Here is a 14438-nt window from a genome sequence, read left to right as displayed (position 1 = left end):
GCAGACACATTGTAGCCGCCTTGGCTTGTTCTGTCGTGGGTCTATTAACCATATGGAATAGGCTGTGTGTTTACATGCACGAGACTAGTTTTCTCACTTTTTGTATTCTTATACAGAATTGTAGTCAGAGGGGAAGGGATAAACTGTTCCCCTCCAACCTCTCCCTAAAATTAATGAGAATACGAAGTTTTTCCAGTCTACTTAATAAACAAATATTTGATATCGAAGGGACAGCTGTTCCATTTTACTTCTGTCGTTCATTTTAATTGGTAAATCTGAAATGAAAATACCACTTGTGAGGCCTAGGTAAAGATGGGAGAATAATATTCGAATGGGTCTTACTTAAATGGAAGTGATGATTCATCTTGCCTGTGTATGGTCCAGTGGCTTGCCCACTTGTGAATTCCATAATGAACCTTTGGTTTTCAGAACAGACGACGAAGTTCTTGTCTACACGAAGGAGGGCCTTGTTCGACGGAGTTACGAAGGAAAACTGAATTGTAATAGGTTTGTTACAGCGCATGAGTTTTGCTAACCTGCATTTCTTTAATCGTGACTAAATTGATTTTAAACAAGGCCACAAACTCTTCTTTATATTCCTGAATATACTTTAATTTTTTTTAATGTTTGAAATAACGTAGCAGTATATATATTTACAGATTTTAAAAAATGCCTCAAGTTCAACGCTGCCTTCATGAAAGTAGTTGGCTGACGTCTAAATAACTGTCAGCGTTGAAAGTTGCGTGCAATTGGTAATGCAAGAGATGACGAAGTTGATGACCATGTTCTGAATCTCCTGACTGTTACCAGACCTTCTGTCATCGAGAATATCACAATCTGTTTGATCATACGTGAATATATAGCCTTGTCCATGCTGATTCAACCCATTGATCATGTCACGTTTTTCACAGCGACCGTGTTAAGATGGCCTTGTGTACTGCAAGTAGTTGTAGGAAGCGCGGGTGACTCGAGTCTTACTGCGTCTTAAGTAACTTACATTCCTCAAGAAACAACGCGTCTGATGAATTATTCAAACAAAGTGGTGTTAAGAACAACTGCAGAAAATGCCAACGAGATCTGCATAATCTTGCTAATTTTGGAATAGCGCCAGATGGATGAGAATATGTAAATTTGATTGATAACTATATTTTTGTCCTAACACATGATTGAGGACGGGTCTTCTTTCACAAATTATTCGAGTTGCTTAAGCAGCAAGTGTGGACTTCATGATGCATTCCTCTGACAGCGCTGCAGTGTTAAAGAGTGATTGCTATTTTTGTACATGATCCAATGAATTTGTATGAAGGCCTGTGTTTTGTGTCTTTCAAGACGTCTGAAGTGACAGAAACCCGTGCTTCGTATTTGGGAGGTCCTGGTTACGGACTATGTCTTTGGGCACTGTTCATACTGAAAGTATAATTATGAATACACGAATACAAACAGTGTTATTGGCGTGATGCATCAAGAGCCAAACGACCAATTAACACACGCAGCGCGCACAACGAAAAGGACAGTAACTTAATACGTAATAGAAATTAACAACGATAAAATTATAAAGAAATTATTTGGCTATGACGAAGGCTACTGCACAAAAGGCTGCAAGTGTACAGCAGAAAAGAAAGTTAATAATTGTAAAAACAAATAATAAATCTGGTGTTGGAACCTTGTATTTCAGCACAACAGAGAGAAATCTGGTTATTGGTTATATGAAAACTGTGTGTATTGAGTGTAACGTCATCCTAATGAAGTGGCTTCAGTTCCGGGGAACAGGTTTACGGGTCCGGAACGATCTGGAACAGTGTAAAAAAATAACATACAAAAAGTAGCTACTGTCTCCTCTCTTCCACGCCGCGTTCAGTGTCTTTTTTTATACAGCTTAATTTTGTATAACAAACATCTATCAAGGAAGTTATTGTGACGTATTCATGGATTTAATTCTTATAACAAAACTGAAACTAAATGTTTATGTAACGCATCGTAACCATTACGGATAGCTTGGAAGTGGTTAAAAAATACTTGCACATGTTCTTCCACGGTGCTTTTTCATTGATGGGCATATTATCGAGGGGAACTATTCAAGATGGAAGCTGCTATACAGTTTATGCATCCAGGTAGAAAGGAACGACGACCTGGAAAGAAAAAGTGATAAAAAGCATTGAATGATGGAGGAACAGAGGGGGATACATAGCCCCTGCGTGGTTTCTTGTGCTGCTGTTCACTCAGACGAACATCGTCGCAACAAGAAAACAGGTTCAGAGTTCTTTGTGGATGCAGAAAGGGGTCGTAAGGAGAAAATCAGATTTGTTTGAACGTGCATGACACAGGTACAGTCAGTTTGTTGATGTACCAAATCAGCTTCTGACCCAGTTTCGAGTATTTAATTTAACGTGCAGCATCATAATATACAAATTTGTCTTTTGGGGCTTTGTCCGATGTCTAAATTAACATTTTAAAAATACAGCGTTTCGGAAGTTCGATTCTGCTTCCTTCTTCAGGTAGAAAGTGTCCAGATGTGAGGTTAGCTCGATCAGGGTTCCAACAGGAAGGTTTTCTGTCCCTCGTCACTTCCTTTTTAGATTCTTATTACAGTGCATCGCCGTGAATGTCTTAAATCTCTTATTCCTCGCACTGAATCAAAATACTGACGGATGACACTTAACTGCCCTTCGTTTTAAACTGAAAGTTAAATATTATAGTCATCGCCTTAGTGATGAAGGCAACAAGGACCTCTTAAACGTCGGTAGACTTCAGCCAGACTATACGGTTCTGAAACCCAGAAGACAGCCATCTTTGAATCAGTTTGTTTCCTGTGCGTTCTGTTTTGGGGTCCCCGGGCGGAACAGGTGTGTGAAGACCTGCAGTGTACCTGCTGTTGCTGCACGATCTTTTCAGTGTCTATAGGAAGATCACAAAATGTACGAAGCGAGTCTCGTAGTGTTTCCAAGCCGTTAAGGGTGACAGAATTACCGGAATCTCTGTCTGCCCCGCCAATCTCTGAAACTCGTGGTTCAGCTAAGTTCTGGGATGTAATACTATGTACTTTGACCGACGTTTCAGAGTAGTTTATTGCTTCCATTATCGGTGTGTTGTATTGTTATATAACATCATGATCATTATGATTTTGACCAGATTTAATGACTAAACTGACGTAATTATAAATAAAAATAATCTACTTAAGTGGATCGAAATCTATTTTAGACAAACGCCTTGCATTTGATGTTTTTATTACCCTAATTACATTACTGTCGGACTAATTACGGAAAAGTCTTTATGCGATGTTTGTACTCCTTGTCTGTAAGACGACAAACGTGTGTTCTGTATCCTCAAAACTGTTTTGCACAGATGTGTTTTAGACTGATTTGTATTGTTCACGTATCATTAGAATCTGGAACAGCTTTAGAAGAGATCTACAGGGAAGTCAGTGCCCAACTAGGATATAATACTGTTTTGATGGAATTGCATTTCCTGGTATCGGTCGACATGGCCTTGGTTCGCTGTCTGACAAACTGGCGATACGTTTCGAAGTGTGTATTGAACATTAAGTACAAGAAATGTCACTTAAGAGGTGACAGACGTCAGACTGGTCCAGCTTGATAGATCTAACCCCGTCTTAAGGAAGCGTACACCGTGAACTAGATACTGCAGACGGTTGGGAGGCCATTGACATTGATCTGTGTGTCTGCATCTTGACGGAGGGCACACTTTGATGTGACACTTACTGTGTGGTAACCTAGATCCCTTCTGTAACGTACCAGATGATCATTATTCTTCTCCTTTACTCCCATCTGTCCTCAAGGACACCAAGTAATGCTAACTGGCAATAACTTTGCTTTGATCTGCATGTGCTGTATAAAGTAAAAGTATTGGTAAATACACAATTCTTATAACTGATGCATCGGATATATTTAATGGTAATTATCATAACACGCCCGATAAAACTATTCGCCTATTTCGGTCTGCGGGATTAGAACTCTTCCATACGTCAGCCCCCTTCTGAATAAGTACTTTAGACAGTGAACAGCAGAGTTCCAAAGAAGAATTGTTTTGCAGTGTCTTGTGAAATTCGTCATGAAATATTATATTTCTTAATCTTCATCATGTAACCTACTGCTCTGTACAATTCGTAGAATTGTTCGTACTTAGTTTAAGCGTTGTATTAATAATGATTCGTAGAACTTGTATAAAAAATCTTCAAGGTCTTGCTGGGAATGCATTGTAAAACAGACTGAATTAATTATTCTCTCTTCTGAAGACTTAAAACTTGGCGTTTATTTTTATCGTCACCCACTGATTTTCTCGCCTTTCTAGCAAGGTGAAGATAACGTTAACTCTATCTATGTATGTACGTACCTCTCAGAATCCGGCTGTGCACGGATTTATCGTCACAAATTAATCATCTAGTTTTCTGTCACATTCATCATTTCCACTGTGCAAACTTTAACATTTGAAACACACGTGGATAGAATGTACTCTGTGAAGAGAGAGGCCCATCATCTGTGACGTAGGCTACGTCATGACAAATTGTTCGTGACGAAATAACGTAGGTTTATCATGTGTAAGAACATTGCGTCTTAGAAGTGACAGTTAAAATTTGACATGACACATTAACATGAAACGAAGCAGATGGAAATAAATGCAATGTATTAACTCTGTGAAATTTTGTAAAAGCATAACTTTTAAATTGTGCTATCCCCCCCCTTTCCTTTCACTGTATTTAATCGCGATTTAACGGCTGGAGAAATCTGATTGTCTTCATCTGATGAAGCCTGAAGATTAAGTCATCCCCTAGCGGAATAATATCTTTCTCGACTTTCGCCAGCAGTTGAAAAGTTAATCGATTTAAGCTACTTTCCGTTTTATTGTACGATTTTATTTGTGTCTTTACGGAGAAAGACGACTTTCCAATGAGTAAACTTATGCTAAACATTAACGAACCATATCGAATTCTTACGCGGTCACGTTAGTTAACAAGCATAAGGCAGAGAATGCTGTACGTTGGCTAGCACTGTGGCTAGGTTTGCTGGCTGGTCATCGGCCGAAGACCTCTGTTAAAGCCAGCAGAGCGACAAGAAATGTGGCTAGAGGTAGCCTTCTCTTGCACACAGCCTATACCAGACAGTCCCTTGCATATATTTCTTGCCCCTACGTCAAGGTGTAATAAGTTAGCTTGGAAGTTCAAAATCTTTGCCTAAATTTACTTTTATGTTCTAAAAGGCATAATATATGTATAAGCCGCGCGCGACTTGTTGATGGAGGTAGGAAGAGCATCCGAAACGTCGGTAAAATACCAGACTACACGACGCAACAGCCCAGAAACAGCCATCTTCTGATCTAAATTTGCCACATGACAGAAGGTAACACTGTAAAATATCGAAGTTAGATTGTAACAGTGCTTGCTACTTTCAACGAAATTTCTGCGTGATTTCCACTTTCATCTTTTGTGTAGCTATTGTGTGGGTTCCTCTAATATTGAGAAATGTGAAGTGTGTGTTGTGCCTTCCACCGAGTAAGTACAATCCTGGCGAATGAAAGTGGCCAGGAAACATAAAATCAGGTCACGATCGTGGACCCTCGTGTAAAAAAGAATGGGAGTCAGCACTGTTGGATTTCAACCGTTCGATGGATAGAAATAGCTGAATCATCTGTACCGAAGAAACACTGACGACGGTAGCCGGTAATGTTTACGGCAGCCATGTCAGTAGTACGTGATGTTTCAGGAAAACCTGACTTTATGACCCGCGGCTGACCCCTGCTGGAGCGTTGGTTTTTTTTTATCAAAACGTTCGGAACCCATATTACTACACTCCAATATGATTGGTTTCCGAGATTCATTCTCTTGGGTTTAATACTCGAGGCACGAGAGATGGGAAGATGCCAGACGAGTGAGTGTACAGAGAAAACCTTAGAGGAGTCGTGGAGGGAGAAAGGGCATTATTATGTTAGAAGGTTTATAGTAAGGTTAAAATGAAAGTGAAGGCGTTGGATTGGTCAAGAATCGAAGTTTGAGACAGATTCAGTGAAATTTTGATATTTATATTAATATATGCTGACGTAGATAATTTGGAAAGGCAAGTAACATTGTGTTCACAGCAAGGTATTCCGAATTGATGGATGAGTGAGTCTGTAACATCTGACATCGATCCAAGAATTCCTCATTATCCTTCTGCATCTACGTTGCATGAACCGCTTTGGTAGCTCACTTGAGTATCCCGTCATTTTTAACAAATTGCAAGAACAGAAAGTTACAGTGCTCCAGATGATATGAAAGAAAATGAGATCCCGTCATTTTTAACAAATTGCAAGAACAGAAAGTTACAGTGCTCCAGATGATATGAAAGAAAATAAGTTTTATTGCGCGGATTCTTTGTCATCTGTCTGCTGTGATGCGTATTTGAGAGGCTGTAATTACCGCCATCATCACAAAACTTCAGGGAACCACGCTGGTTGTCGGAGACTAAAGAACTGTAACATTAAAAACATGGAAATACCGTGAGAGAAATCATGATTCATCAACCGTGTCTGTGTTCCATAACAACAAGATACATCTTAACAATGAAGAGAAACCATTCCAGCCTGAACTGAAAACTCAAAATTATGATGTTAAAAGCTGTTGCTTGAACTTATAGACAAAAAAGAAAATGAAATTCTTTCTAGTGTCTAAAGAAGGCCAAGAAACAACTGCACCAACAATTCAGCAGTGTTTCAACAAGCTTGTAAAAGTGTGTTCTTGCAGCTAGATTCGAAAATGTGAGGAGGATCACACTTAATGCAGCAGATGCCTGCAGGATTCAGAACCAGAAGAGGGTCACAGTGTCGCAATGGATACGCTGATGGATTTCTTGTTCCATTTAAAATTTCGTTTCTATTTCGAAACTCGGTTTACATTTTATTCACACTTGTGTGTTTGGAACTTAGAAAGTCATGTTGAATCTTTCAAAACACTTTCTGTAAGATGCAACTTCACAAAGTCTTGATGATTTCTGTTTGTCATTCTGACATGTCTTAAAAATAAAGAGGGCTTTGGAATCATCTTCTGTGAGAAAGTTGTTGGCTTTGTGACAAAAACAGAACATCGGTAGGTCTAACTCCAAATACCCCGATGAAGTGAAGGATTCGCTTTATCATTGTTATTCAGTCACATACCTTATCAACCGTAATGCCACAATAAATTCTCTAATGCACACATTGAGTGCGCTAGATCGGTGTTTCCCGAAGTGTGGTACGCATACCACAGATGGCACGCCAAAGGATTTCAAGTACTACGCGGCAGAAAATAAATTATTATATATTATTCTAGATTTATATATGTTGCCATATGAACTCTAATGTAAAGACAGTTGAACTAGTTCGTTAATACTGATAAAGCTCGTAAGTTTTTCCAAAGACATTATTGAATAATGAATTAGGAAGGATATGGAAGTAAGCTGTCTGCCTACTATAAGTCATTGTCTCGGCATTTGATTGCAGGGACTGAGGAAAACAACGAGAAACTTTAGCATAACCTTTTTCCGAGCTGAGATTTCAACCCTACTTGTTATAAATACGGAGCAGGAATGCTAACCCCTCGATCTCAGCGTTTGGAAGTGTTGTACGATGTATCAATCGGAAACATGTAATTCTGATGGAACCAGAATGCTTACGGATCTTTAGACAAAAGAAGTCCACATTGCAACGCAGAAATATTGTGTAGAATAATACGCGTGCTTATATTACTACACGAACACATAATAAAATTGCCCTAAGTTTCGTTTCTTCACTTAGCTTCTGCGTTGTTGTACGAGTTTAAATTAATCTGATATTTGAAACATTTCTTGCTTCGTTCTCCCAGCCCTTTCCTCGCCTGTACGTGATTTTATATTGCTTTTTTTTTTTAATCCGATGACTTAATGTTTCGAAGTACTACAGAGTAAGTCGTAACGGTTGAAATCGCTTTCTCGTTAAACCAGAGTGTGATACAGTTAAAAAGTGTATACGCGATTTCATTGTATTTTCAGCGACTCTCGTATTGCTGCAAAGCAGATGGCAAATTGTCAGTATATTATTATGAATTTCTGTTTTCGGATATAATCCTGTCATTTAGCAGAGTTGCCCGAAAAACGCCTTACAAATCTAAATAGTCTACATCTGGATTTGACGCATACATGACGGGCACTAATTTTAGTTCATAAGACTCTAGTACGAGTTACACTACGCCTCAATAAAGAAGATTTAAGATGTCTTTCTTTAAATATTCCTTGTCTTGATGGGGGGAGGCAATCCATTGACCTTTCTGACACTACAAACCAAGGGTGTTAGGTCTACATGTCTAGGCAGCTTGTTAACTGCATCATTCACTTTATAAATGAATCTGATATTTAAGATTTTCTCAGGTTTCTTGGTCACGTATAAAATGTTTAAAACAACTACGCTGCTGTTTCCTAAGACCGTTTATTTTTATATATTTTTTGGAATACCATTTTCGAGAGGCAGGGGTGCTTCTTAAAAACACAGGCTTACTTGTCCTTATTGAACAAATGGGCTGATACACATTTCTCAGTATTAATGCCAGCGTTGTAGGACTTTAGTGCGTAATACTGAAAGGATAATAAAAACCTTTCTATCTTCCCAGCTTAGTTCCTGTTATCTTGAGTTGCTTTTCTCGGTCTGGTTGGTAGGAGACGATATATTAATGCATAAAGCAATCTATATCCACCGCTATGCAACCATATGTTGTTTAATGCATAAACCGATTTATCCGGTGTACATATGAGTCTTTATCAGACGGCGTCATGATAGTGAATAATATAGATGTAACATACTTTCGTTTTATGTAGCTTGTGTTTGATGAATAATCCATTTCGTGTAGTACCAGTACTAAAGATAAGCAATTGTTTTTAAGTTGCGAGTCCCGTGTGCCTGATGTAATGTAGGAAATATGTCGCTAAAGTAAAGATAACGCAGTGGAAAGAAAAGTGTATTTGGTCGTGGCTTATGGAAGATTTTTCAGAATGTGTTGATGACACAGTAAGGGGGATTGAATGATAAACTCTGCAATAGACCCTGCTTTATGCTTTCGGTAACATGCAAGGAAAGAGATTTGTATGTGCGCGGTGTGTGCGAGAATATTATATAGACTGATGTTTTCGAGAGAAAAAAGCACGAAGAATTGCGTTTTCTGGTCGAGATATCAGCTTACATATCGATGTTTAAATAAGCTCAGTCTCTAAGCCAAATAGACTTAACACGTTTCGGTCCCTGCTACACCCGGCACTGTTCGTCAGCATTTGATGGTTCATAAAAAAGTTTAGAACTTGCTGTGAGGAACATTATCAACCAACGTCTATAGCTGAACGAATTCTGTAACGGTTCTCCGACAACTTTGATGTTACCGCTCAGCGTAACTGAATTGGTCTTCATTATGTCTGTTCTCCTGAACAGCCACGTCTTTATTCCTTCAGAAGAGAATACAATTACCAGCCTTTTAACTCCATCCATAGCTCAGGCGGCTAGACCAGAGGTGGGAAATTATTTTTACTTGAGGCAGAAATGAACACTAGCCGGAGGACTTCGCAAGAAAAATTCCTTACTTCAAAAACTGTTTAAAATAGATTATAATTGGTGCCGATTGATGGAATATAAAAATACTGCATTACGAAAAGTTAGTATGGGCGATGTTGATGGAAGCAGCAAGGATCTCTGAAACTTTGGTGAACGTCTACCGGACTACACGGAGCTACAACCCAGAAGACAACCATCTTCGTACTTAACACCTTCAAAACCTGAAATCATATTTAATACCGGCAGGTTATCCCAAAATCTGATAGGCCCTCTCTCAAATTGACTGCCTGGTATCCAGGTACAGTGATAATAAATAAAGCCTCCAGTTTTAAATACCCAAAATATTATTGTGCTTCAATGAATGTAATAATTTGTTTCGGTTTACTTGCTTCATTCTATGATGAGCCTCCAAATATACCGAAGGATGTATAAGAAAGCAAACATCAATAAAATAACTTGTTATTAATAATAATCCAACTTTGCATTGCTGACAGACGTAATCCACTTATGTATTTCTCTTAGCTCAATTATATTATTATTTATTTTCTCTCCTTTGTTTTGCAAATTGCGTAATATATTTTATATCTCATCTTATAAAATTATCTTTTGTCTTGTTTTAGACACCGCCACTATGAAGGTGACAACGAATGGGCTTGCACCAACTGGTTTGAGTACATGTTAGTGGTGGTATTGGCTAGTCTTCTTCTCCTGGGTTCTCTCACCATCACGTTGTTCTGGGTTCTGTATTACCGTGGAGGATTCACATGGACCGAAGATCCCAAACACCAGTTCAACCTCCACCCTGTGCTCATGGTCGCTGGCTTCATAACTTTCAGTGGCTTCTGTAAGTAACATTCGACAGCAGTCGTGAAATTAGACTAATTTTTTTGTGAGAGTGTCTGATTTATGTAACAAGCAATATTTTCCCGTGGTTTTCTCCAAATTTATGCTGTCCTCAGACCTTAAAAAGGAAGACAGCTCTAACGGTAATGTCGTCGTTGCATTAAGACCAGCGGTGAGAGTTGCACTGGGTACTAGAACACAGTGACAGATTCCTGACTAGCCAGGGGAGAAAGTGCATGGGAAGGGGAAGAAGTGGTGGTCTATATATGCACTGTAGCATGAATTTTAAATAGGAAGAATGACTGATGTAAGCATCAGCATCAAGGTTCAGTAGCCTTACAGAAAATGTTACGAGAGTTCACTTCGGCCACTTAATGTTCGGATAGCGTCACGACTGATTTATATTTCATGGTTATCCAGCTGGCAAACTAAATAAATCTAATTATTCCTTACCAGATATTTTATTTATTTGTTTAGTGTTCTGTCTGGCGACAGGTCCATATGAACAAGATTCTTCCATCCTTTTCTCGGACTGGGACCTGTTCATATACGTTCTTGGCAGATGATCCAGAAGTGGTTTGCCATTGCCTTCTTCTGTGTGTGAATGGAGTAATTGTCGGGATGCCACGGAGAAACCGGGGAAGCCCCGGAGGAAAACTGCGTGTTATATAAGTATTTTACTTTTTACTTTCAGCGATTCTGTTGTACCGCGTGTGTCGTTGCTGTCGCCGGATCTACGTGAAGCTGTTCCATACGATATTCCACGCGTTGGCCATCCCATGTATTGTCGTGGGCTTCATCGCGGTCCTCGACTCACATAATCTTAATCCTGCGGGGGCCATACCGAATTTCTACTCGCTCCACAGTTGGATGGGTCTTGTCACAATGGGGCTATTTGCGCTTCAGGTATTCAGAGTGGTAAATACTGGTAACAGACATCCCAATGTGTGAGAACGTAGTGATAAAAGTAGATGGAACCTGCTTCTTCTGTGTCTCTGCCATTTGGTTATCTAACCGTGAGAAAACTACTTGGCATGTGAGTAACTGTTACAGGCTATCGTGGTGGAAATTTTAGCCACGCCCTGGCGAAAAAAAATTATCTGAGTTCATAGTTAAATGTGTTGCAGTTGCTGTCAATTGCCTAGAATTGTGACATCACCCAAATGCCAAGTTGTTTGGTGATTTCAGTAGTTTGGCTGTGGGTCGTAGAGAGTGGCATTATGGCTTCTGGTTTTAGTTACAATATAATTCTTTTTTACTAGAATACACTTTATCTTTCTACAACATTCTCGCGAGACCTGTCCTCTCATATGGAAGCGAAGCTTGGACTTTAAAAAAACATGATATTAGCAGAATAACGGCTTGCGAAATGAGATTCATGAGAAGAACTGCGGGTTATACCAAACTTGACCACATGAGAAATGAGGACATTATGACTGAACTTCAGATGGAACCTGTAATGAACTACATTTGGCAATATCAACAAAATTTGGATTCCCAAAGGCAATTTTGAAATACTCGGCCGACCTCAGAAGAGACGGACGAAAAATACAAGACCGTAACAGGCCTCGTGGCCTAATACGAGAAAGGATGATGATGATGATGATAATAATTCTTCATTAGTTTAGAGATGGAGAATAAGCGATACATGAATCTGTGTTGCTTATTCAATCTGAAAGTGAAGTGGTTTTAGTATTTAGATTTCAAAACTTGCTGGACTTTCCTACATAATTCTTTAATTTGAAAAACTCATAGTAACTAAGATGCCAATTTTTAATTTCTTTATGTCTTATATGGGTTAAATACAGGAGTAAAGAGAAACATTACAGGAAATTTAACTGATTTCTTTCAGTTTAATTTAGTTTTTAAAGCACAAAACATAGCAGTTGAGTTTTATGTTTTTCGCAGTATTTTTTTCAATAATATAGACAGGACAGCTTAAATTTACAGTCTTGTACATGTGAAGGTACAAATTCATTTACCAAGGAGGAAGATTAATTTCTTATGCAACAGGTCAGTTTATTTACTTGTTTTTCTTCAGATGGTACATAATATATTTAATTCAGAATGTAAAGGAAATTTGGTGTGTTGTGGTGGTAGTAGTGGTCGTGGTAGTAGTAGCAGTAGCAGTAAAGTAATATTTGTGCAGGCTTTGGGACAGTGAATTAATTTTTAGTTGGTGAGTGTGGCTGGCATGGATCGATTTAATTTTAAAAGCCTGGTAATGGACGTGATGTATTGAATCAGTGTGATTACAAAAAAATATTTTTTTAAATTTAATACTGAAAATTGTAACACACAAAATGAGATGTGAATATGTAGCATGCTTGATGGAAATGATAAGTGCATACAAAAGTTTAAATGGAAAATCTGATGAGAAGAGACCACCCAGAAAACCTAGGCATACATGAGAGAATAATATTAAAATGTATCATAGGCAAATATGTTCTGGGGGTGTGGATTGGATTGTTCTAGCTCTCTATAGGAACCAATGGAGGGCTCTTGTGAACGCAGTAAGTAACTTTCATGTTGGTAATTTCTTGATCATTTCAGTGACTATTAGCTTCTTGAAAAGAACTTTGCTGTAAGTAGTAATTTATATAGCAGGGGGTACACACTAATCCTTTGGGGCACAGTAGACTTGCCAGAGGTAATGCTTCATGACTGTAAATTTATTTAATATTAACCATACATGAATGTGTAATGAACCCGACAACACATATTTTGGTCCGTTGCTGTAGTTGTATTTTGGCTAATGGTAGGCATTGGCATGTACAGATACATCTAGTAATTCTGGTTGTTGATTACTGGAAAATATGGGAATTTAACAAAATGGCAGAGAGACAAACCATAGTCTGGGATGTTTGTTGCTCCATTTTTATATCTTGTGTATGTTGACTCTACTTGCATGTTGCTGACATTTTTGTCCACGAAAATTATTCCGAACACATTACATTTTCTTATATATTCCATAGATGTCATTGATGTGTACGGTGGAGGCATGAGCTGGTTTAGGCTAGTCACCACAATAGGTCAGGAAGAAGTGACTAACATGTCTTAAAAGAGACTCTCTGCTCTCTGGTTTATATTTTTGTCGTATAATTTTATACATCTGAATTTAGGTATAGTTTTCAAAGCACTACATCTTATTAATTTGTTTTCATCTGCAGTATATCTTCTGACTGTTTTAAGGATGTAGATTGGATAATATAATTTTTGTTCTTTGTATGTTTGGGAAGAGTATTTTTGTGTAAAACTACAGTGTCTGTATGTGCACACATGAAACTCCCATTAGCACAGCGGTGAGTATGAATATTTCCGTCTTCTGGGTTGTTGCGCTGTGTAGTCTGGTCGATGTTAACCAACGTTTCAGAGGTCATACTGCCTTCTTCATCAGGGCGATGAGTTCATTCAGTGAGGCAGTATGGCCTCTGAAACATTGGTTAACATCTACCAGACTACACAGCGCAACAACCCAGAAGACAGAAATCTTCATACTCATCGCCCTGATGACGGAGGCAGTATGACCTCTGAAACGTTGGTGGACATCGACCAGACTGCACAGCGCAACAACCCAGAAGACAGAAATCTTCAGTCTTGTTTTTTGTTTGTATCTTTGGCTGTTTGTGCTACTTATTTTTATATTTTACTTATCACTCTAAGATTTTATAGAAAATATTAGAATATTCACATTCAAGGACTTAAATTCACTCATGCAGGTTTTCTTTTTTCTTTTTTTTGCCACAGTTTGTAGTAGGCTTCTTCAGTTTCCTTATCCTACTGTGTTGCGAGGGAGCCACTGCAGCTTTCCGTGCTTCATTGGTTCCAATCCATGCCACGTTTGGCATAACTACATTCATGCTTGCTGTTGCTACCTGTCTTACAGGGCTCACAGAGAAAGCCTTCTTCGAACTGGGGTATGTAATAACATTTACGCTTGCTTCTAATGTTTGGTACTAGAGATTTCTAGTCAAGAATTTCAGTTTACATTAGCAGAATTTTTGTGGTCAGTTACGTGACATGCAGTTTGGAAATGGCTTACAGTAAGTGAGACTTGA

General features: G+C 38.6%; 1 protein-coding gene across 3 annotated transcripts in view; it reads left to right on the top strand.

Annotated features, from left to right (window-relative positions):
- Positions 1–14438, top strand: part of nemy (cytochrome b561 family member no extended memory) — a 57289-nt gene that overhangs the window by 36814 nt on the left and 6037 nt on the right. For all 3 annotated transcript variants that reach the window (XM_022083804.2, XM_022083803.2, XM_022083805.2), the window contains exons 2-4: positions 10158–10381; positions 11075–11286; positions 14128–14297. In XM_022083804.2, coding sequence (XP_021939496.1) covers positions 10158–10381; positions 11075–11286; positions 14128–14297 — 606 coding nt within the window. The remainder of the gene's footprint in view (positions 1–10157; positions 10382–11074; positions 11287–14127; positions 14298–14438) is intronic.

The sequence above is a fragment of the Zootermopsis nevadensis genome, unplaced genomic scaffold (assembly GCF_977971745.1).
Source record: "Zootermopsis nevadensis isolate Lab colony 2312 unplaced genomic scaffold, Znev_1.0 Znev_ptg000009l, whole genome shotgun sequence".
NCBI classification, from domain to species: domain Eukaryota; kingdom Metazoa; phylum Arthropoda; class Insecta; order Blattodea; family Termopsidae; genus Zootermopsis; species Zootermopsis nevadensis.
This window is presented reverse-complemented; position numbering and strand designations above follow the sequence as displayed.